General features: G+C 30.0%; 1 protein-coding gene across 5 annotated transcripts in view; it reads right to left on the reverse strand.

The window, feature by feature from the left end:
- LOC101889572 (EH domain-binding protein 1) overlaps positions 1–17658 on the reverse strand; it is an 81793-nt gene that overhangs the window by 32715 nt on the left and 31420 nt on the right. For all 5 annotated transcript variants that reach the window (XM_059126098.1, XM_059126094.1, XM_059126097.1 and 2 more), the window contains exon 3: positions 3006–3213. In XM_059126098.1, coding sequence (XP_058982081.1) covers positions 3006–3213 — 208 coding nt within the window. The remainder of the gene's footprint in view (positions 1–3005; positions 3214–17658) is intronic.

Genomic DNA, 17658 nt, shown 5'->3' on the forward strand with positions numbered 1-17658 from the left:
CAAAAAATATTCGACGAATTTTTTTCTATACGACAAAAAAAAAATATTCGACGAATTTTTTTCTATACGAAAAAAAAATATTCGATGAATTTTTTTTTATACGAAAAAAGAGAAAGAGAAATCAAACACATAAATGAAAAAAAAATATTCGACGAATTTTTTTTCTATACGAAAAAAAGTTTTCGACGAATTTTTTTCTATACGAAAAAAAGTTTTCGACGAATTTTTTTCTATACGAAAAAAAGTTTTCGACGAATTTTTTTCTATACGAAAAAAAAAATATTTGACGAATTATTTTTCTATACGAAAAAAAATATTCGACGAATTATTTTTCTATACGAAAAAAAAAATATTGGACGAATTATTTTTCTATACGAAAAAAAAAAATATTCGACGAATTATTTTTCTATACGAACAAAAAAAATATTGGACGAATTATTTTTCTATACGAAAAAAAAATATTCGACGAATTATTTTTTTATACGAAAAAAAAAATTTCGACGAATTATTTTTCTATACGAAAAAAAAAATATTCGACGAATTATTTTTCTATACGAAAAAAAAAAATATTCGACGAATTATTTTTCTATACGAAAAAAAAATATTCGACGAATTATTTTTCTATACGAAAAAAAATATTCGACGAATTATTTTTCTATACGAAAAAAAATATTCGACGAATTATTTTTCTGTACGAAAAAAAATATTCGACGAATTTTATTCTCTGAAAAAATATATGTTTTAAGTTTCCAACCACTGTGCTTCCTCGTTGCCTATAATTTTTTTCATCTTCTACTAAATGTAAATTAAGCAAAAAAAAGTGAGTGGCGGACATGCCAAAATTAATAAATGTAGGCGTCAAATTTATAGCTCACACTGTCGTCCCTCGTCTGGGGGTGCTTTGTTGGTTTGGTGTCTGACAGATTGTCTGTCTGGCAACAAATGGTGTTTGGGGTTTAATTCAATTAAAAATCTTCGGTGAATAAAGTGAAATGGATTTCCACAAATTGTGGAAATTCTGCGAATAAAAAATTGAGAAAAAAAGTATTCGCAAAAATCTTGAATTTCGGCGAAACAAAGTTCAAGGCGGAGGAAATCAATGAAAAGAAACAAGTACTTGCAAAAAAACTTATAATAACAATAACAACAACAATGTTGTTATTGTTATTGTGGTTGGAGCCAAGCACTCTCACACACACACTCAAAACCCCTCGATATTGTGATGGCTCCATCAAGGCCGTCGCAATGCCTGGTTGTTGCTGTTGCCACCGCTGCAGCTGATACCCCAGAGAAGGTATTCAATTTCGTCCTTTAATGTTTATCGAAAACAACAACAACAACAAATAATAAGGAATCAGATGGGTTGCGGGTGCAGAGAGAAAGTAAGAGTTGGGGGGAAAAAAGTTCTCGTGTTAGAAACCATTATAAATTTTATATGTTGGTGGTTATTGTGGTCAGACTGTAAATGCTAGGTAATTCCCTTCGATGGCTGAGGGGTAGGGGGAGGTGGAGCAAAAGGGGGAGAGGGATTATTGCTTAAGTGGAAAAATACATTTTTAACCGCAACGGTTCCACTTTCATTTCGTAGTGCCCCTCAAATGAAATCTTATCGCACACTACAGAGAGAAAAAAAATCAACAAAAAGGTCGCCATTAGAAATGGAATATTGGGAAAAAAATCGAATTGAATTTGAAAAAAAAAAGTGAACAAAGACCAGAAAAAATAAAAAAATAAAATAAAAGAAAAACCGACCAAACACCCCGCCTATGAAATAGTCAATGGTGTTATCGGACAAATTTTCAAAGAAAAGATTGTTATCGAACAAATTTTCCATAGCAAATTGTGTTATCAAAAAACGTTTCGATAGAAAAAGTTGTTACCGAACAACTTTGTTACCGAACAACTTTTCTCTAGAAAATGTTGTTATCGAACAACTTTTCTATAGAAAATGTTCTTATCGGTCTACTTTTCTATGGAAAAAGTTGTTATCGAACAACTTTTCTATGGAAAAAGTGGTTATCGAACAACTTTTCTATGGAAAAAGTTGTTATCGAACAACTTTTCCATGGAAAAAGTTGTTATCGAACAACTTTTCCATGGAAAAAGTTGTTATCGAACAACTTTTCTATAGAAATAGTTGTTATCGAACAAATTTTTCTATAGAAATAGTTGTTATCGAACAAATTTTTCTATAGAAATAGTTGTTATCGAACAACTTTTCTATAGAAATAGTTGTTATCGAACAACTTTTCTATAGAAATAGTTGTTATCGAACAACTTTTCTATAGAAATAGTTGTTATCGAACAACTTTTCTATAGAAATAGATGTTATCGAGCAACTTTTCTATAGAAATAGTTGTTATCGAGCAAATTTTCTATAGAAATAGTTGTTATCGAGCAACTTTTCTATAGAAATAGTTGTTATCGAACATCTTTTCTATAGAAAAGGTTGTTATCGAACATCTTTTCTATAGAAAAGGTTGTTATCGAACAACTTTTCTATTGAAATTGTTGTTATCGAACAACTTTTCTATTGAAATTGTTGTTATCGAACAACTTTTCTATAGAAAAAGTTGTTATCGAACAACTTTTCTATGGAAAAAGTTGTTATCGAACAACTTTTCTATAGAAAATGTTGTTGTCGAACTACTTTTTTATGGAAAATGTAGTTATCGAACAACTTTTCTATGGAAAAAGTTGTTATCGAACAACTTTTCTATGGAAAAGGTTGTTATCGAACAACATTTCTATGGAAAAAGTTGTTATCGACTAACTTTTCTACAGAAAAGTTTGTTATCGATAAACTTTTCTATGGAAAATGTTGTTATCGAACAACTTTTCTGTAGAAAATGTTGTTATCGAACAACTTTTCTATACAAAATTTTGTTATCGAACAACTTTTCTGTAGGAAATGTTGTTATCGACCATCATTTGCTTAAATAATATTTTAATCGAACTTTTTTTTTTGAAAAATATATTTATTTTATATTTTTGTTTTTACTTACATCCTCTATAACAAATGTCCAATCCTTGTCCTCCAACTCATGGGTACGCGGATCCTTGAACAGTGTTACTGTGATGGCGTGATTATCGGGAACGGGCCAGGTGACATTGCCGACCAGCGGATTCATCATATCCGGTTCCCAGGGCAGCGGGGCGGAGGCGACACGACGTGAACGTCTTGTCCAAACAACTGAGAGGTTTGAGGGGCGCCTAAAAGAAAGAAAAAGAGAAAAAATTATTTAATTTTTCTTTTTCTTTGGAAAAATATAATCCCTTAAATCCTTTAAATATTCTTCTGCTGTGCCTGAGATAAGCAAACAAAGTTAGTTTTTATTACACATTCTTCCCCCTCGGGGAAGTGAGTGAGGGGGGTCCTGGGGCTGTTATTTAAATATGTTGTTGTTGTTGCTGCTGTTTAACTATTCAAACATTTCCCTTTTATGCCGGGGCTTTTCCGCCCATCGCCCCTCCTCCGCCACGTTTGAAAACGACACGATTTTGCAATTTGTATTCGCATTCACATTCGCCGTAGTTGTTGTCGTTGCCGTTTAGCAATGCCAAAAACTAGGTCATCACTTCATAATAGAGGGCGAAAACAAAAACAACAAAAAAAAAAGAAAGAACCGAGCGAAAAAAAAATCATAGAAAATTTCAACTGCCATTCGAAAAGTACTCGAAAAAAATATACAATTTCACATGTGACGATTTTGTTTTCGCTACAATTGCAACAATTGAATGGAGGTGGTGGTGTGCATTCGTAACATAGGTGAGTGGAGGTGGTTGGGGGGGGAGGTGGTCTAAAGGATACCGCATTGAGTGGGACAACCACCACCTCCACATTTATGTTTTAGATTATAATGCAATGACATAAAAAAGAGGTCCTTGAGGCAAAAAAAAGGAACTTCCATCTACGCCCCTGTTTAGTTTTCGACACACAAAAGGTAAGGAAAATGGGAATGGAGAAGGGAAAACTCTGTGGAAATGCGATGCAGTGACATCATTTCTTGGCAAATATTATTGTTTGTTGTTGTTTGTTCAACTACTTGCCCAAGGAAATCTGGTCGTCATCGTCGTCATCATCTTTCGAAACAAAGATGTTCTTTCTTTCACCGACTCAAAAACGTCAAACGTCGACCACTTTCATTTTCCATTGAATTTAGAGCGACCACAACAACAACAGAAAAAAAGTTCTTTATCTCCTCTTAAATGGATAGTGGAATGAATGCTGATGCAGCAGCAGCAGCATCATCATCCATCCATCCATCCTCATCATCTCAATTTAATGCAGTCTTTTGTTCTAAAAATGCATTTATCTCAAGTTGTTCTTTTTGTTGTTGTTGGTGGTGGTGGTGGAACTCTAAAGAAAATTTTCAGATTGGAGGGAGGTTAGGAAGGGTCTATAATGAAATTGAAAGTCCACCTTAGAATAAAACAGAAGAAGGAAGGGTAAATTGCCAAAAGTTCTAATTGAATATTCTATAGAAATTTTTTGTTTTTGAAATATCGAAATATGTTCTAAAGAAAACATTGTTATCGAAATATTTTCTACAGAAAAAATTTATTATCGAACAAATTTTCTACGGAAAATAATGTTACCGAACAAATTTTCTACGGAAAATAATGTTATCGAAACAAATTTACTACGGAAAATATTGTTATCGAACAAATTTCTATAGAAAACATTTTTATCGAATAAATTTTCTATAGCAAATATAGTTATCGAAATATACAAAAATACTGTTATCTAACAAATTTTCTATAGCAATTATTGTTATCGATCGAATAATCCAAAGAAAATAATGTTATCGAACAAATTTTCTATTTTCTATCGAACAAATTTCTGTAGAAAATATTGTTATCGATCAATTTTTCTATAAAAAACTATTGTTATCGATCGAATTTTCTATAGAAAATTGTATTATCGATCGAGTTATCTATAGGAAATATTGTTATCGAACCAATTTTCCATAGAAAATACTGTTATCGAACCAATTTTCCATAGAAAATACAGTTATCGAACCAATTTCCTGTAGAAAACGCAGTTATCGAACCAATTTCCAATAGAAAATATTGTTATCGAACAAATTTTCTATTAAAAATATAGTTATCGAACAACTTTTCTATAGAAAATGTTGTTATCGAACAACTTTTCTATAGAAAATGTTGTTATCGAACAACTTTTCTATAGAAAATGTTGTTATCGAACAACTTTTCTATAGAAAATGTTGTTATCGAACAACTTTTCTATAGAAAATGTTGTTATCGAACAACTTTTCTATAGAAAATGTTGTTATCGAACAACTTTTCTATAGAAAATGTTGTTATCGAACAAATTTTCTCTAGAAAATGTTGTTATCGAACAAATTTTCTCTAGAAAATGTTGTTATCGAACAAATTTTCTCTAGAAAATGTTGTTATCGAACAACTTTTCTATGGAAAATTTTGCTATCGAACAACTTTTCTGTAGAAAATGTTGTTATCGATCGAATTTTCTAAAGAAAATATGGTTATCGGTCGAATTTTCTGTAGAAAATATGGTTATCGAACAAATTTTCTATATAAAATATTGTTATCGAACAAATTTTGTATAGAAAATATTGCTATCGCAAAATTTTTCTATAGAAAATATTGTTATCGAAAGATTTTTCTATAGAAAATGTTGCTATCGAAAAACTTTTCTATGGAAAATGTTGTTATCGAACAACTTTTCTATAGAAAATGTTGTTATCGAACAAATTTTCTCTAGAAAATGTTGTTATCGAACAACTTTTCTATGGAAAATTTTGCTATCGAACAACTTTTCTGTAGAAAATGTTGTTATCGATCGAATTTTCTAAAGAAAATATGGTTATCGGTCGAATTATCTGTAGAAAATATGGTTATCGAACAAATTTTCTATATAAAATATTGTTATCGAACAAATTTTGTATAGAAAATATTGCTATCGCAAAATTTTTCTATAGAAAATATTGTTATCGAAAGATTTTTCTATAGAAAATGTTGCTATCGAAAAACTTTTCTATGGAAAATGTTGTTATCGAACAACTTTTCTATAGAAAATGTTGTTATCGAACAAATTTTCTCTAGAAAATGTTGTTATCGAACAACTTTTCTATGGAAAATTTTGCTATCGAACAACTTTTCTGTAGAAAATGTTGTTATCGATCGAATTTTCTAAAGAAAATATGGTTATCGGTCGAATTATCTGTAGAAAATATGGTTATCGAACAAATTTTCTATATAAAATATTGTTATCGAACAAATTTTGTATAGAAAATATTGCTATCGCAAAATTTTTCTATAGAAAATATTGTTATCGAAAGATTTTTCTATAGAAAATGTTGCTATCGAAAAACTTTTCTATGGAAAATGTTGTTATCAAACAACTTTTCTATAGAAAATGTTGTTATCGAACAACTTTTCTATAAAAAAAAATATCGGTCGAATTTTCCATAGAATTTATTGTTACCCATCGAATTTTTTATAGAAAATATAAAAAAAAATGTAGAAAGAGACCAAATTCAGACGACGCCCTTATTGAATTTATTGTCATATCAGCCCACTGCCCTTCTTATCGAGAACAATCTAACCTCTTCTAGTATTTACCTCACTTCCCACTTTCCCCCTCGACTTCCATGAAAAAAAAAACATTAAATTAGATTTTTGCTCCATCAGCATCCAGTGGCAGCCAACCTAAAAGAACTACTTCACTTGCTTCTCAATAATTCTTACTCATCGAAGTACTGACATTTTATCGTGTTTAAAGAACATTGACGTACATATTGGGTATGTACCAAACATATATACACACACACAAGTATATATAAGCAATACTTAAGTTGGGATATCGATGAGACAATACATACTCAAACACATATTTATTTATTTTTTGTGTATTTAAGTTTGTCTTGTGCTGTTTTAGTAACAACTTCCTGTTTTTTAATGTAGCTACGTTCTTAACCCGCATAATATTACATTGTTTCCTATTCCCTGCCTCGTCACCCCCACTACTTTCTCATTTATATCAAGTTGTTCGTGTTCGTCTCTCTATCTTTGGATTTCCAAATGGCTTAGTCATAAATATAAAAATAATCGAGAGTAATTTTTGCATCGTTTCATGTGAGGACAGAGTTTATGTTTAATACGCGATGGAGGTTTTAAATGAATAAACCAGTTTTCGATAAGAAGCACTTATCGTAAAATAATGATTTGTTTGGAAAATTTTTTTATAAAAAAAACTTTGAAAGTTAAGAAAAAATGTTCGTTGAGAAGATTTACTATAGAAAAGTTGTTCGATAACAAAATTTCTTATAGAAAAATTGTTCGATAACAACATTGTCTATAGAATAGTTGTTAGATAACAACATTTTCAATAGAAAAGTTGTTCGATAACAACATTTTCTATAGAGAAGTTGTTCGATAACAACATTTCCTATAGAAAAGTTTTTCAATAATAACATTTCCTACAGAAAAGTTGTTCGATAACAACATTTCCTATAGAAAAGTTGTTCGATAACAACATTTCCTATAAGAAAGTTGTTCGATAACAATATTTCCCATAGAAAAGTTGTTCGATAACAACATTTCCTATAGAAAAGTTTTTCAATAATAACATTTCCTACAGAAAAGTTGTTCGATAACAACATTTCCTATAGAAAAGTTGTTCGATAACAACATTTCCTATAAGAAAGATGTTCGATAACAATATTTCCTATAGAAAAGTTTTTCAATAATAACATTTCCTACAGAAAAGTTGTTCGATAACAACATTTCCTATAGAAAAATTGTTCGATAACAATATTTCCCATAGAAAAGTTGTTCGATAACAACATTTCCTATAGAAAAGTTATTCGATAACAACATTTTCTAAAGAAAAGTTTTTCGATTACAACATTTTCTATGGAAAAGTTGTTCGATAACAACATTTTCTATTGAAAAGTTGTTCGATAATAACATTTTCTGTGGAAAAGTTGTTCGATAACAACATCTTCTATAGAAAAGTTGTTCGATAACAACATTTTCTATAGAAAAGTTGTTTCATTAATAATAGAAAAATTGTTCGATAACAATATCTCCGATAGAAAAGTTGTTCGATAACAACATTTCCTATAGAAAAGTTATTCGATAACAACATTTTCTAAAGAAAAGTTGTTCGATAACAACATTTTCTAAAAGAAAGTTGTTCGATAACAACATTTTCTATGGAAAAGTTGTTCGATAATAATATTTTCTATAGAAAAGTTGTTCGATAACAATATTTTCTATAGAAAAGTTGTGAGATAATAACATTTTCTCTGGAAAAGTTGTTCGATAACAACATTTTCTACAGAATAGTTGTTCGATAACAACATTTTCTATAGAAAAATTGTTCGATTACAACATTTTCTCTAGAAAAGTTACTCGATAACAACATTTTTTATAGAAAAGTAGTTCGATAACAATATATTATGCGGTGAAGTAAATCGATAACAATTTTGTCTATAGCAATTGTGATCGATAACAACATTATATGCAATTATCGATTTATATTACTTTAAAAAAATATTTTAAATCAAATTGGTTGCTCCTTTTTCTATAAAAATTTATTTTTACTTCATTTCTTGCAGCTCTCCTATTCTTCTTCTTTCACTTCTCCTCTATCTACAACCCTTCGTCTACTACTTCTTCTGCTTCTTGTAGTACGTGTCATTTGCTTCATTTCCTATAAAAATCACTGCTACTGCTTCTGCTGATTTCTATTTATGTCCAATAAACTATTGAGCTTCTGTCAGGCACATTTAGTTTAGTTCCGTATTTGTCCTCAATATCAGGCAGCCAACCACATCCCCTTTCTTCCCACCACTGCACTTTCCCTCAACTGCAGCCAATGCCCATTTCCTCCTCGTCGACATGATGTTGATGATATGCCTCTTCCATGTGTCATTCATTGTTATTTATTTAGATTCGTATCGAGAATCAAGAACACATTGCAGAGCTGGCTATAATGGCCAGAGCACCACATGTCTTTCCTGCTCTGGAAGATGGGTGGGAGGTGAGGTTTGATGGTTAGTTGGTTTGTTGGTTTGTCGATGGGCCACCAAACGACCGGCTGGTTTAGAAGATCCCAAGTTATGGTTATCATCATTATGCCTGTCAATTGAGGCGAAGACGACATGTGAAGAGCATTTGGAACAAATTACCAGAAACATGCCTCACATGTTGAGGGGTGCAGTAAAAAAGAAAGGGGGGATAAGGGGGAAAATCGAAAATTTTCTTGAGGCAACGGAAGGAAGGAAGAGATGCTCAAAAATCAATAAATCATTGCCGCTGCTAACAGATGAATGATGACGACAAGGAGAACGTCGTCAACATGAATTTGGTATTTGGAGTTTGATTGGCTCCCACCCTTTCTTCACCTGAAATTGATTTGAAATGGAAACGTAAAGCAGGTCAATGGGCAGGTATATTTTCGGTCTTTTGAATGACATTTTTTTGGGTTTAAAATCTTAGCATGTCTTTAATGCGTCAGCGTTATCAGCCAAAAAAAATGGGGGAGGGGGACTTGATAAGATTCCTATAAAGAAGAGAAGTAAAAGGTGGTACCCTACTTATCATTATCTTTGTTTGGAAGATAACAATGTTTAGAATGGGTTATGTAAGTAAACAAAAAATGAAAGAGATAAACAAACAGGGGTCCCAAGATTCCTCCCATCACCACTTTTTGACAAGGGGAGAAATTGGGAGAGGTTTCAAAAAGGTAGGAACATTCCCTGGTAGGTTCCAAATGCTAAATGATTTAGTTGTGATTTGAAAAAAAAATATGTTTTGTTCTCTCCAACCCCCTCCCTCTCTCCATTTCGCCTTTCTCTCCCGGAGAGACCTCATGTTGCCTCTTCAAAAATAGAATTCGTCAATCACTCCCCTCCACCCAACGAAACCAAAACCAATAAATTTCCATTGAGAAAAACCTCAAGTATTTTTATTTGAAAACTTTGATAAATAAAACATTACGTTTTTCAATTAAAACTCGAATACACAACAGCAAAAATATTACAAATTATAAATAAACGCACATTGCCGGACCGAATGCCCAGCGCCACAGTCTGCTCATGACGAGCCGGCCACCATTGTTTTGTGTTTAGTTCTCTAGACATTCAGCTTTTACTTATTGGCTTGTAGCGTTGAAAGATTTATACGTAATTATCGAAAAATAAAGTAGTTTTCAAACAAAAATAAAACAACAACAACAAGAGGGCCACAACAACAAAAAAACATACATTTTAGTTCTTTCCATTATAGGTTTCAGTATATCGGGCAACAAATCGTGTGAATTTTAACTAAATTTTTTGGAAAATATAAATATCGATAAAAATAAAATGTTGTTATCGAACAATTTCTCTATAAAAAAGGTTGATATAAAACAATATTTCTATAGAAAATGTTGTTATCGAACAACTTTTCTATAGAAAAAGGTTGTTAACGAACAACTTTGCTATGGGACAAGTTGTTATCGAACAACTTTTCTATGGGACAAGTTATTATCGAACAACTTTTCTATGGGAAAAGTTGTTATCGAACAACGTTTCTATGGAAAAATTACTATCGAAAAACTTTTCTTTGAAAAAAGTTGTTATCGAACCACTTTTCTATGGAAAAAATTGTTACCGAAAAACTTTTCTATAGAAAAAGTGGTTATCGAACAACTTTTCTATAGAAAGTGCTGTTATCGAACAACTTTTCTATAGAAAGTGCTTTTATCGAACAATTTTTTTGTAGAAAATGTTGTTATCGAACAACTTTTGTATAGAAAATTTTGTTATCGAACAACTTTTCTATAGAAAATTTTGTTATCGAAAAACTTTTCTACAAGAAATGTTGTTATCGAACAACTTTTCTATAGAAAATGTTGTTATCGAACAACTTTTCTGTAGAAAATGTTGTTATCGAACAATTTTTCTATAGAATATGTTGTTATCGAAAAAGTTTTCTACAAGAAATGTTGTTATCGAACCACTTTTCTGTATGAAATGTTGATATAGAAGAACTTTTTTTTAGAAAATGTTGTTATCGAACAACTTTTCTACAGGAAACTGTGCTATCGAAAAACATTTCTACAGGAAATGTTGTAATCGAACAAGTTTTCTACAGAAAATTATGTTATCGAAGGACTTTTCTCTAAAAAATGTTATCAAAAAAATTTTCTATAGAAAATTATGTTATCGAACAACTTTTCTATAGAGAATATTATTATCGACCAACTTTCCATAGAGAAGGTTGTTATCGAACAACTTTTCTATAGAAAAGGCTGTTATCGAACATCTTATCCACAGGAAAAACTGTTATCGAACAACTTTTCTATAGGAAATGTTGTTATCGAAAAACTTTTCTATAAGAAATTTTGTTTTCGAAAATTTTTTCTATAGGAAACGTTGTTATCGAACAACTTTTCTTTAAGAAATACTGTTATCGAACAACTTTTCCATAGAAAATGTTGTTATCAAACAACTTTTCCATAGAAAATGTTGTTATCGAGCAACTTTTCTATAGGAAATTTGGTTATTGGACAACTTTTCCATAGAAAATGTTGTTATCGAACAACTTTTCCAAATTGTTCTTATCGAACAAGTTTTCTATAGAAAAGGCTGTTATCGAACATCTTTTCTACAGGAAAAATTGTTATCGAACAACTTTTCTATAGGAAATGTTGTTATCGAAAAACTTTTATATAAGAAATGTTGTTTTCAAACTATTTTTCTATAGAAAACGTTGTTATCGAACAACTTTTCCATAGAAAATTTTGTTATCGATCTACTTTTTGCATAAAAATGCCGTCATCGATCCGCTTTTCTAAATTAATGAAGGTAGTGGACCAACTTTTACATAGAAAATGTTGTTATCGATTACATTTGCACCAGAAAATTTTCTTATCAATTAAGTTTTCCTACGAAAATTTTGTTATCGATTTACTTTTCGTATAAAAAATGTGTTATCGATAAGGTTTCAAAAGAAGTTATAATTATAGAAAAGTTTTTCCAAAAAAAATTTTGTTATCAATCTATTCTTCTATAAATTTATTTTTATCGATTAAATTTCCCATCAAAACAAATTTTGTATGGAAATCTCGTTTGCGACCTTGAAACCCCGTCAGCTTTTCCAAAAAAAAATTTAGTTTCCGAAATTTTTATCGAAAATTAAGTTACCGATCACATTTTATATAGATAATTTGATTATCGTCTAATTTTACTAAGTAAAGTTTGAAAATCCGCCATTTTTCCTTAAGAGAATGCTGTTATCGATCGAAATGATTATGGAAAATTCATTTATCGATTGCATTTTGACTTAAGAATTAAGTTATCGGAGCTAATATCACCAAAGAGTATATCAAAAAAATTAATTTTTCCTGAAGAAATCGTTTTTATTGATTAAAATCACTCTATAAAATTCAGTTATCGATCCCATTTTCTATTGATAACTTAATTATCGACCAGTTTTACTAAAGCAACATTGAAAAGCTGTCAGCTTTTCTAAAGAAAACGTTGTTATCGATCGAAATTTTTTTTATCGAAAATTCAGTTATCGATCGCATTTTAAATAGTAAATTTGGTTATCGAAACAATTTTACAAGAGAGAATTTCAAAAATTGTCATATTTTCTAAAGAAATACGTTGTTATGGATTAACATTAGTAAATAAAATTCAGTTATCGAAGTAATTTTACAAAAGAGCATTTAAAAAGTTCTTATATTTTTCTAAAGGAAACGTTGTTATCGATATATATATATATTTTTTTTTTTTGATAATTTTGTTATCGAATTATTTTTCTATATAAAATCTGTCTACCAATAGCCAACCGCACTTAAACTTTGCTCTCCTAAATAATTTTAAAATCTCCCTCCTCCTCCCCCCCCACCCGGGTCTTTCATCCGTTTCATTCCCACTTGGCTGAACTAATTTATGTTTTGAATTTGAAACTAATGTTTTTCCCCCTGGTGGTTGGTTTTCAATTGCGCTTTGGAGCGTTTGGTGTTTTCCTTTGTTGGGCGAAAACATGAAATAAACAACAGCAACAAACAAGAGTAGCTAACAACAACCACATGTTTTCTTTTCGCTTTGCTTATTCGAAATACAATAATAAGAAATGTAATTAATTATTATGAGCGGCGGTGGTGGCGGTAGATTTGAAACATTGACATGGGTGGAGGGGGGTTAGAGGAGGGGTCCGGTCAGTACAGTCCAAGCAAATCTCTTGAAGATAAATGCGATGACCGATCATAAGTGAGGTGAATGACCCCCTCTGCCTGGTTTCTTTTGAGAAAAAAATAAGGAGAGGTGGCCAAATATTAGTTAAGACTTTTTGCATTTCAGCTACGCCACTTTGATGTCTGAAGCCATGAATACACCTCATGATTGGCCAAGAGGTGCTGCGGTGGATTTGAGTAAATCTCAATGAGCTATGATGACGATGCTGATGATGAGCTTCTGTAATCATCTTTGGGAGGCATTATGGGCCACAAACACACATACAGCGACACACTCCCTAACACACACTAACATCTACTCTACAAGCTATTTATACATTTCAAAATAATGCAAAATTTTTACAACGCAAATCATTTTTTGTTTTTTTTTTCTAATTTTTTTTTTGCGCTACAAAGAAAACAAATATTTTTGTTGTTATTTTTAATATTTTACATTGATGCGTCGTAGTTTTCCATCCATCGGCCAAAAAAAAAATGGCACGTGTTGTTGCTGTAAATGTAGGGAATTCAAAAAACGTTTGGATTCGAAGCGAAATTCATTTGTATGGCTTGCCATGAAGATATCATTGCCACTTGTCGAATATCTGTCAATTTTGTCTCTCCATCTAATCAGAAAAATAAATACGAAAGATAGAAAAATACGAAACTGGTCACAAACGAAAATAGCAAAAAACCGCGGAATTAGGTGATAATTTTAAAAGTTCACAGAGAAGAGACTCTAAGAATGAAGATAGGTAACGTCAAATTTGAAACCGCAACGAATTTTGGATAAACAAACATTTTTGTATTGGAATGTCGATTATCTCATCAAATTTGCAGAAATTGTTCAATTTCAATTCAATTTTTCAATTTTTCAATTTTTCACAAGAAACTGAGTTATCGAAGCGAATTGCACTAGAAAATAGAGTTATCGAAGATATATGCACTAGAAAATAGAGTTATCGAACCAATATCCAATGGAATATCGTGTTATCGAAACAATATGCAATAAAAAATTCAGTTATCGAAACAATTTTTATTTGGAAAATTTAAAATCAAATTAAATCAAATACAAATTTGGAAAATTTAAAATTTGTATTGGAATGTTGATTATCTCATCAAATTTGCAGAAAATGACTAGTTATCGGTTCAATTTTTCATAAAAAACTGAGTTATCGAAGAGATATGCACTAGAAAATAGAGTTATCGAATCAATATGCAATGGAAAATCGTGTTATCGAAACAATATGCAATGGAAAATCGTGTTATCGAAAGAATTTTCTTTAGAAAATTTAAAATTAAAGAAAAGAAATCCATCTCGAAATCTATTTTTCAAATTGAAAATATTGTTATCGACACTTTACTATCCAAAACTGTTGTTATGGTACCTAATTTCTTGAGTAAACGTTGTTATCGGTTAGATTTTCTATAAATAATGTGGTTATCGGACAAGATTAAGTAGCAACATTTTTTTATTGGTCCCATAAAATTTTGTTAACGATTGTATTGTTAGTTATCGATAAAAAATATTAGTTATCGAATAACTTTATCGATTAGATTTACGAAAATAATGTTGTCATCGGACACGTTTTAAATAGAAAAATTTATTATCAGCCTTTTTTACCCATAAAATCTGGTTATCGATAAACTTTCTCTGTTGAACATTTTTATCGGTCCCATAAAATTTGGTTAACAATTCTATTGAATAGTTATCGACAAAAACTATTGGTTATCGATTTGATTTCTATAAATAATGTTGTCATCGGACAAGTTTCAAACATAAAAGTTTGTTATCGGCCTTTTTTATCCATAAAATCTGGTTATCGATAAACTTTTTCTATTGAATAGTTATCGAAAAAAATATTGGTTATCGAATAACTTTATCGATTAGATTTTCTAGAAACAATGTTGTTATCGGACAATTTTTTGATAAAAACATTTGTAATCGGCTTTTGTTTTCTTTATGAAATCTGATGAAATCGATAAAAAATTTCCATAAAATAGTTATCGCCAGAAAACTATTGCCTACCGAATAACTTTACTTCATAAAAGATGTTTGTGGAACAATATTGTGATGAAAAAAGAAATAGTTATCGACAGAAATCTAGAGACATCGAAAGAATTTTTGGTTATCGATTAGCTTTTCCGATAAAACAAATTTTGTTATCGATAATTTTATTATTGACGATCGATATTTTCTATATAAAGTCTGATTATTTACCAACATTTCTCAATTTATTAAAGTTATCGATTATTATATTTAAAGAAAACTGTTTTCGATAATTTTTTTCCAAAACATAAATCGAAATGGATTGTTTTCTAATGAAATTTTCTATTAAATAAAAATTGGACAAATAAAAAAATGTTACTTATCGAAATTAAATTAAAATATGAAATGTAGTTATCGATAACAATTTCGTGTAGACGACTTTGTTATCGATAAACTTTAGCAAACAAAGTGGTTATCGATTATTTCCTAGTCATATCTTCTATAAAATAAAAATGTTATCGACAAAAAAGTGTTAGTTATCGAAATTCTTTGCTACATTAACTAATTTTATCGAACAATTTTTCCGATAACTCCATTATCGGTCAGATTCATAGTAAAAAACATGATTTTCGAAATTTTTAAAAAATTAAATTTTTATAAAACTATGTTATCGACTAAGATTGCTGTTGAAAATTTAGCTATCGATCGATTTTTTAAAATGTTGCTTTGTTATCGACCAACATTTCGCCATTAACAATAATTGTTATCGATTATTTCCTAAAAACATTTTCTACAAACTAAAAGTGCTATCGATAACAAAATGTTGGTTGATTATCGGATTTTTTTTCGGTATAAAACTATGTTATCGACTAACTTTGCTATTGAAAATTTAGTTATCGGTCAAATTTTAAAAATATAGCATTGTAATCGACCAAAATTTCTCCATGAATAATCGTTATCGGTTATTTCCTAATCAAATTTTCTATAAAATAAAAGTGTTATCGATAGCAAAATGTTGGTTATCGAACAACTTCTTTGTAGATAACGTTGTTATCGACCAGATATGTAACAAACCTTGTTATCGACAATGTTTACTCTTAAAAACGTAGTTATCAATCACAATTTCTACATTAGGCTTGCTTATCGAATAAAATTTTTCCTATAAACATAGAAATCAATTAAATTTGTATCGATTTTTTCTGTAAAAACTATAGTTATCGATACCATTTTCTATAAAAAAAAAGTAGTTATTCACCCTCATTAACTTAAAAAGTTTAGTTATCGATAAAATACTTTTCAATGCATTTTTCTTTAGAAAACCTACTTATCGATCCGTCTTTCTTTGAAAACCTTAGTTATCGCTGCACTTTTCTCTATAAAACGTAATTATCGAGCAATGTTTTCTCAAGAAAACTTTGTTATCGATATACTTTTCTTTAACTGTTCTTAAGACAATTTTGTTATCGATCTAGATATTTCTAAAGTTTTTAAATTGATAACATTTTTATTTTTTACTAATTTATCGATCTATTTTTAGATTAAAAATAATAGTTATCAGCCAATTTTTTTCCGTAGACAGATCAGCTATCGATCCAAGTTTTTCTAGAAAACATATTTATCGACAAAGTTTTCCATAGAAAATTATGGTATCAATATACTTTTACTTAGAAACTTAAGTTATCGATCTTCTTTTATTAGAAAACATATTTATCGATCCACTTTTATGCAGAAAAAATTGTTATCGGTTTATTTATCTCTACAAATTACGTTATAAGGTAAAGAGAAAATGTAGTTATCGTTCCATTTCCCATAGAAAACTGTGTTATCGACGTACTTATCTTTAAAAATCTTAGTTATCGATCGTATTTTTGTGTGTAAAACTAATTCATCGATTACCTATCCTTAGTAATCGATCTCATTTTTGAAGAAAACTTATTTATCGATCTAGTTTTATGTGGAAACATATTTATCGATATGTGTTTCTATATATAGATTAGTTTTTTTCCCGTAGACAGTTCAGTTATCGATCCAAGTTTTTCTAGAAAATATTTTTATCGACAAATTTTTCCATAGACTATTACGGTATCGATATACTTTTACTAAGATATCTATGTTATCGATCTTCATTTTTGTAGAAAACGTATTTATCGATACGCTTTTATGTATAAAATATTGTTATCGTTATTCCTATAAAAAATTAGTTATCGACCCAAATTACGTTATAAGGCATAAGAAAATGTAGTTAACGACCCATTTTCCATAGTAAACTGTGTTATCGATGTACTTATCCTTAAAAATCTTAGTTATCGATCATATTTTTGTGTGGACAACTATCTTATAGATGTTATCGATTTTCTTATCCTTAAAAAGCTTGGTAATCGATCTTTTTTTTTTGTAGAAAACTTATTTATCGATCCCATTTGATGTACAAAACATAGTTATCGATCTA

This window comes from Musca domestica, unplaced genomic scaffold, assembly GCF_030504385.1.
Source record: "Musca domestica strain aabys unplaced genomic scaffold, Musca_domestica.polishedcontigs.V.1.1 37, whole genome shotgun sequence".
Classification (NCBI taxonomy): domain Eukaryota; kingdom Metazoa; phylum Arthropoda; class Insecta; order Diptera; family Muscidae; genus Musca; species Musca domestica.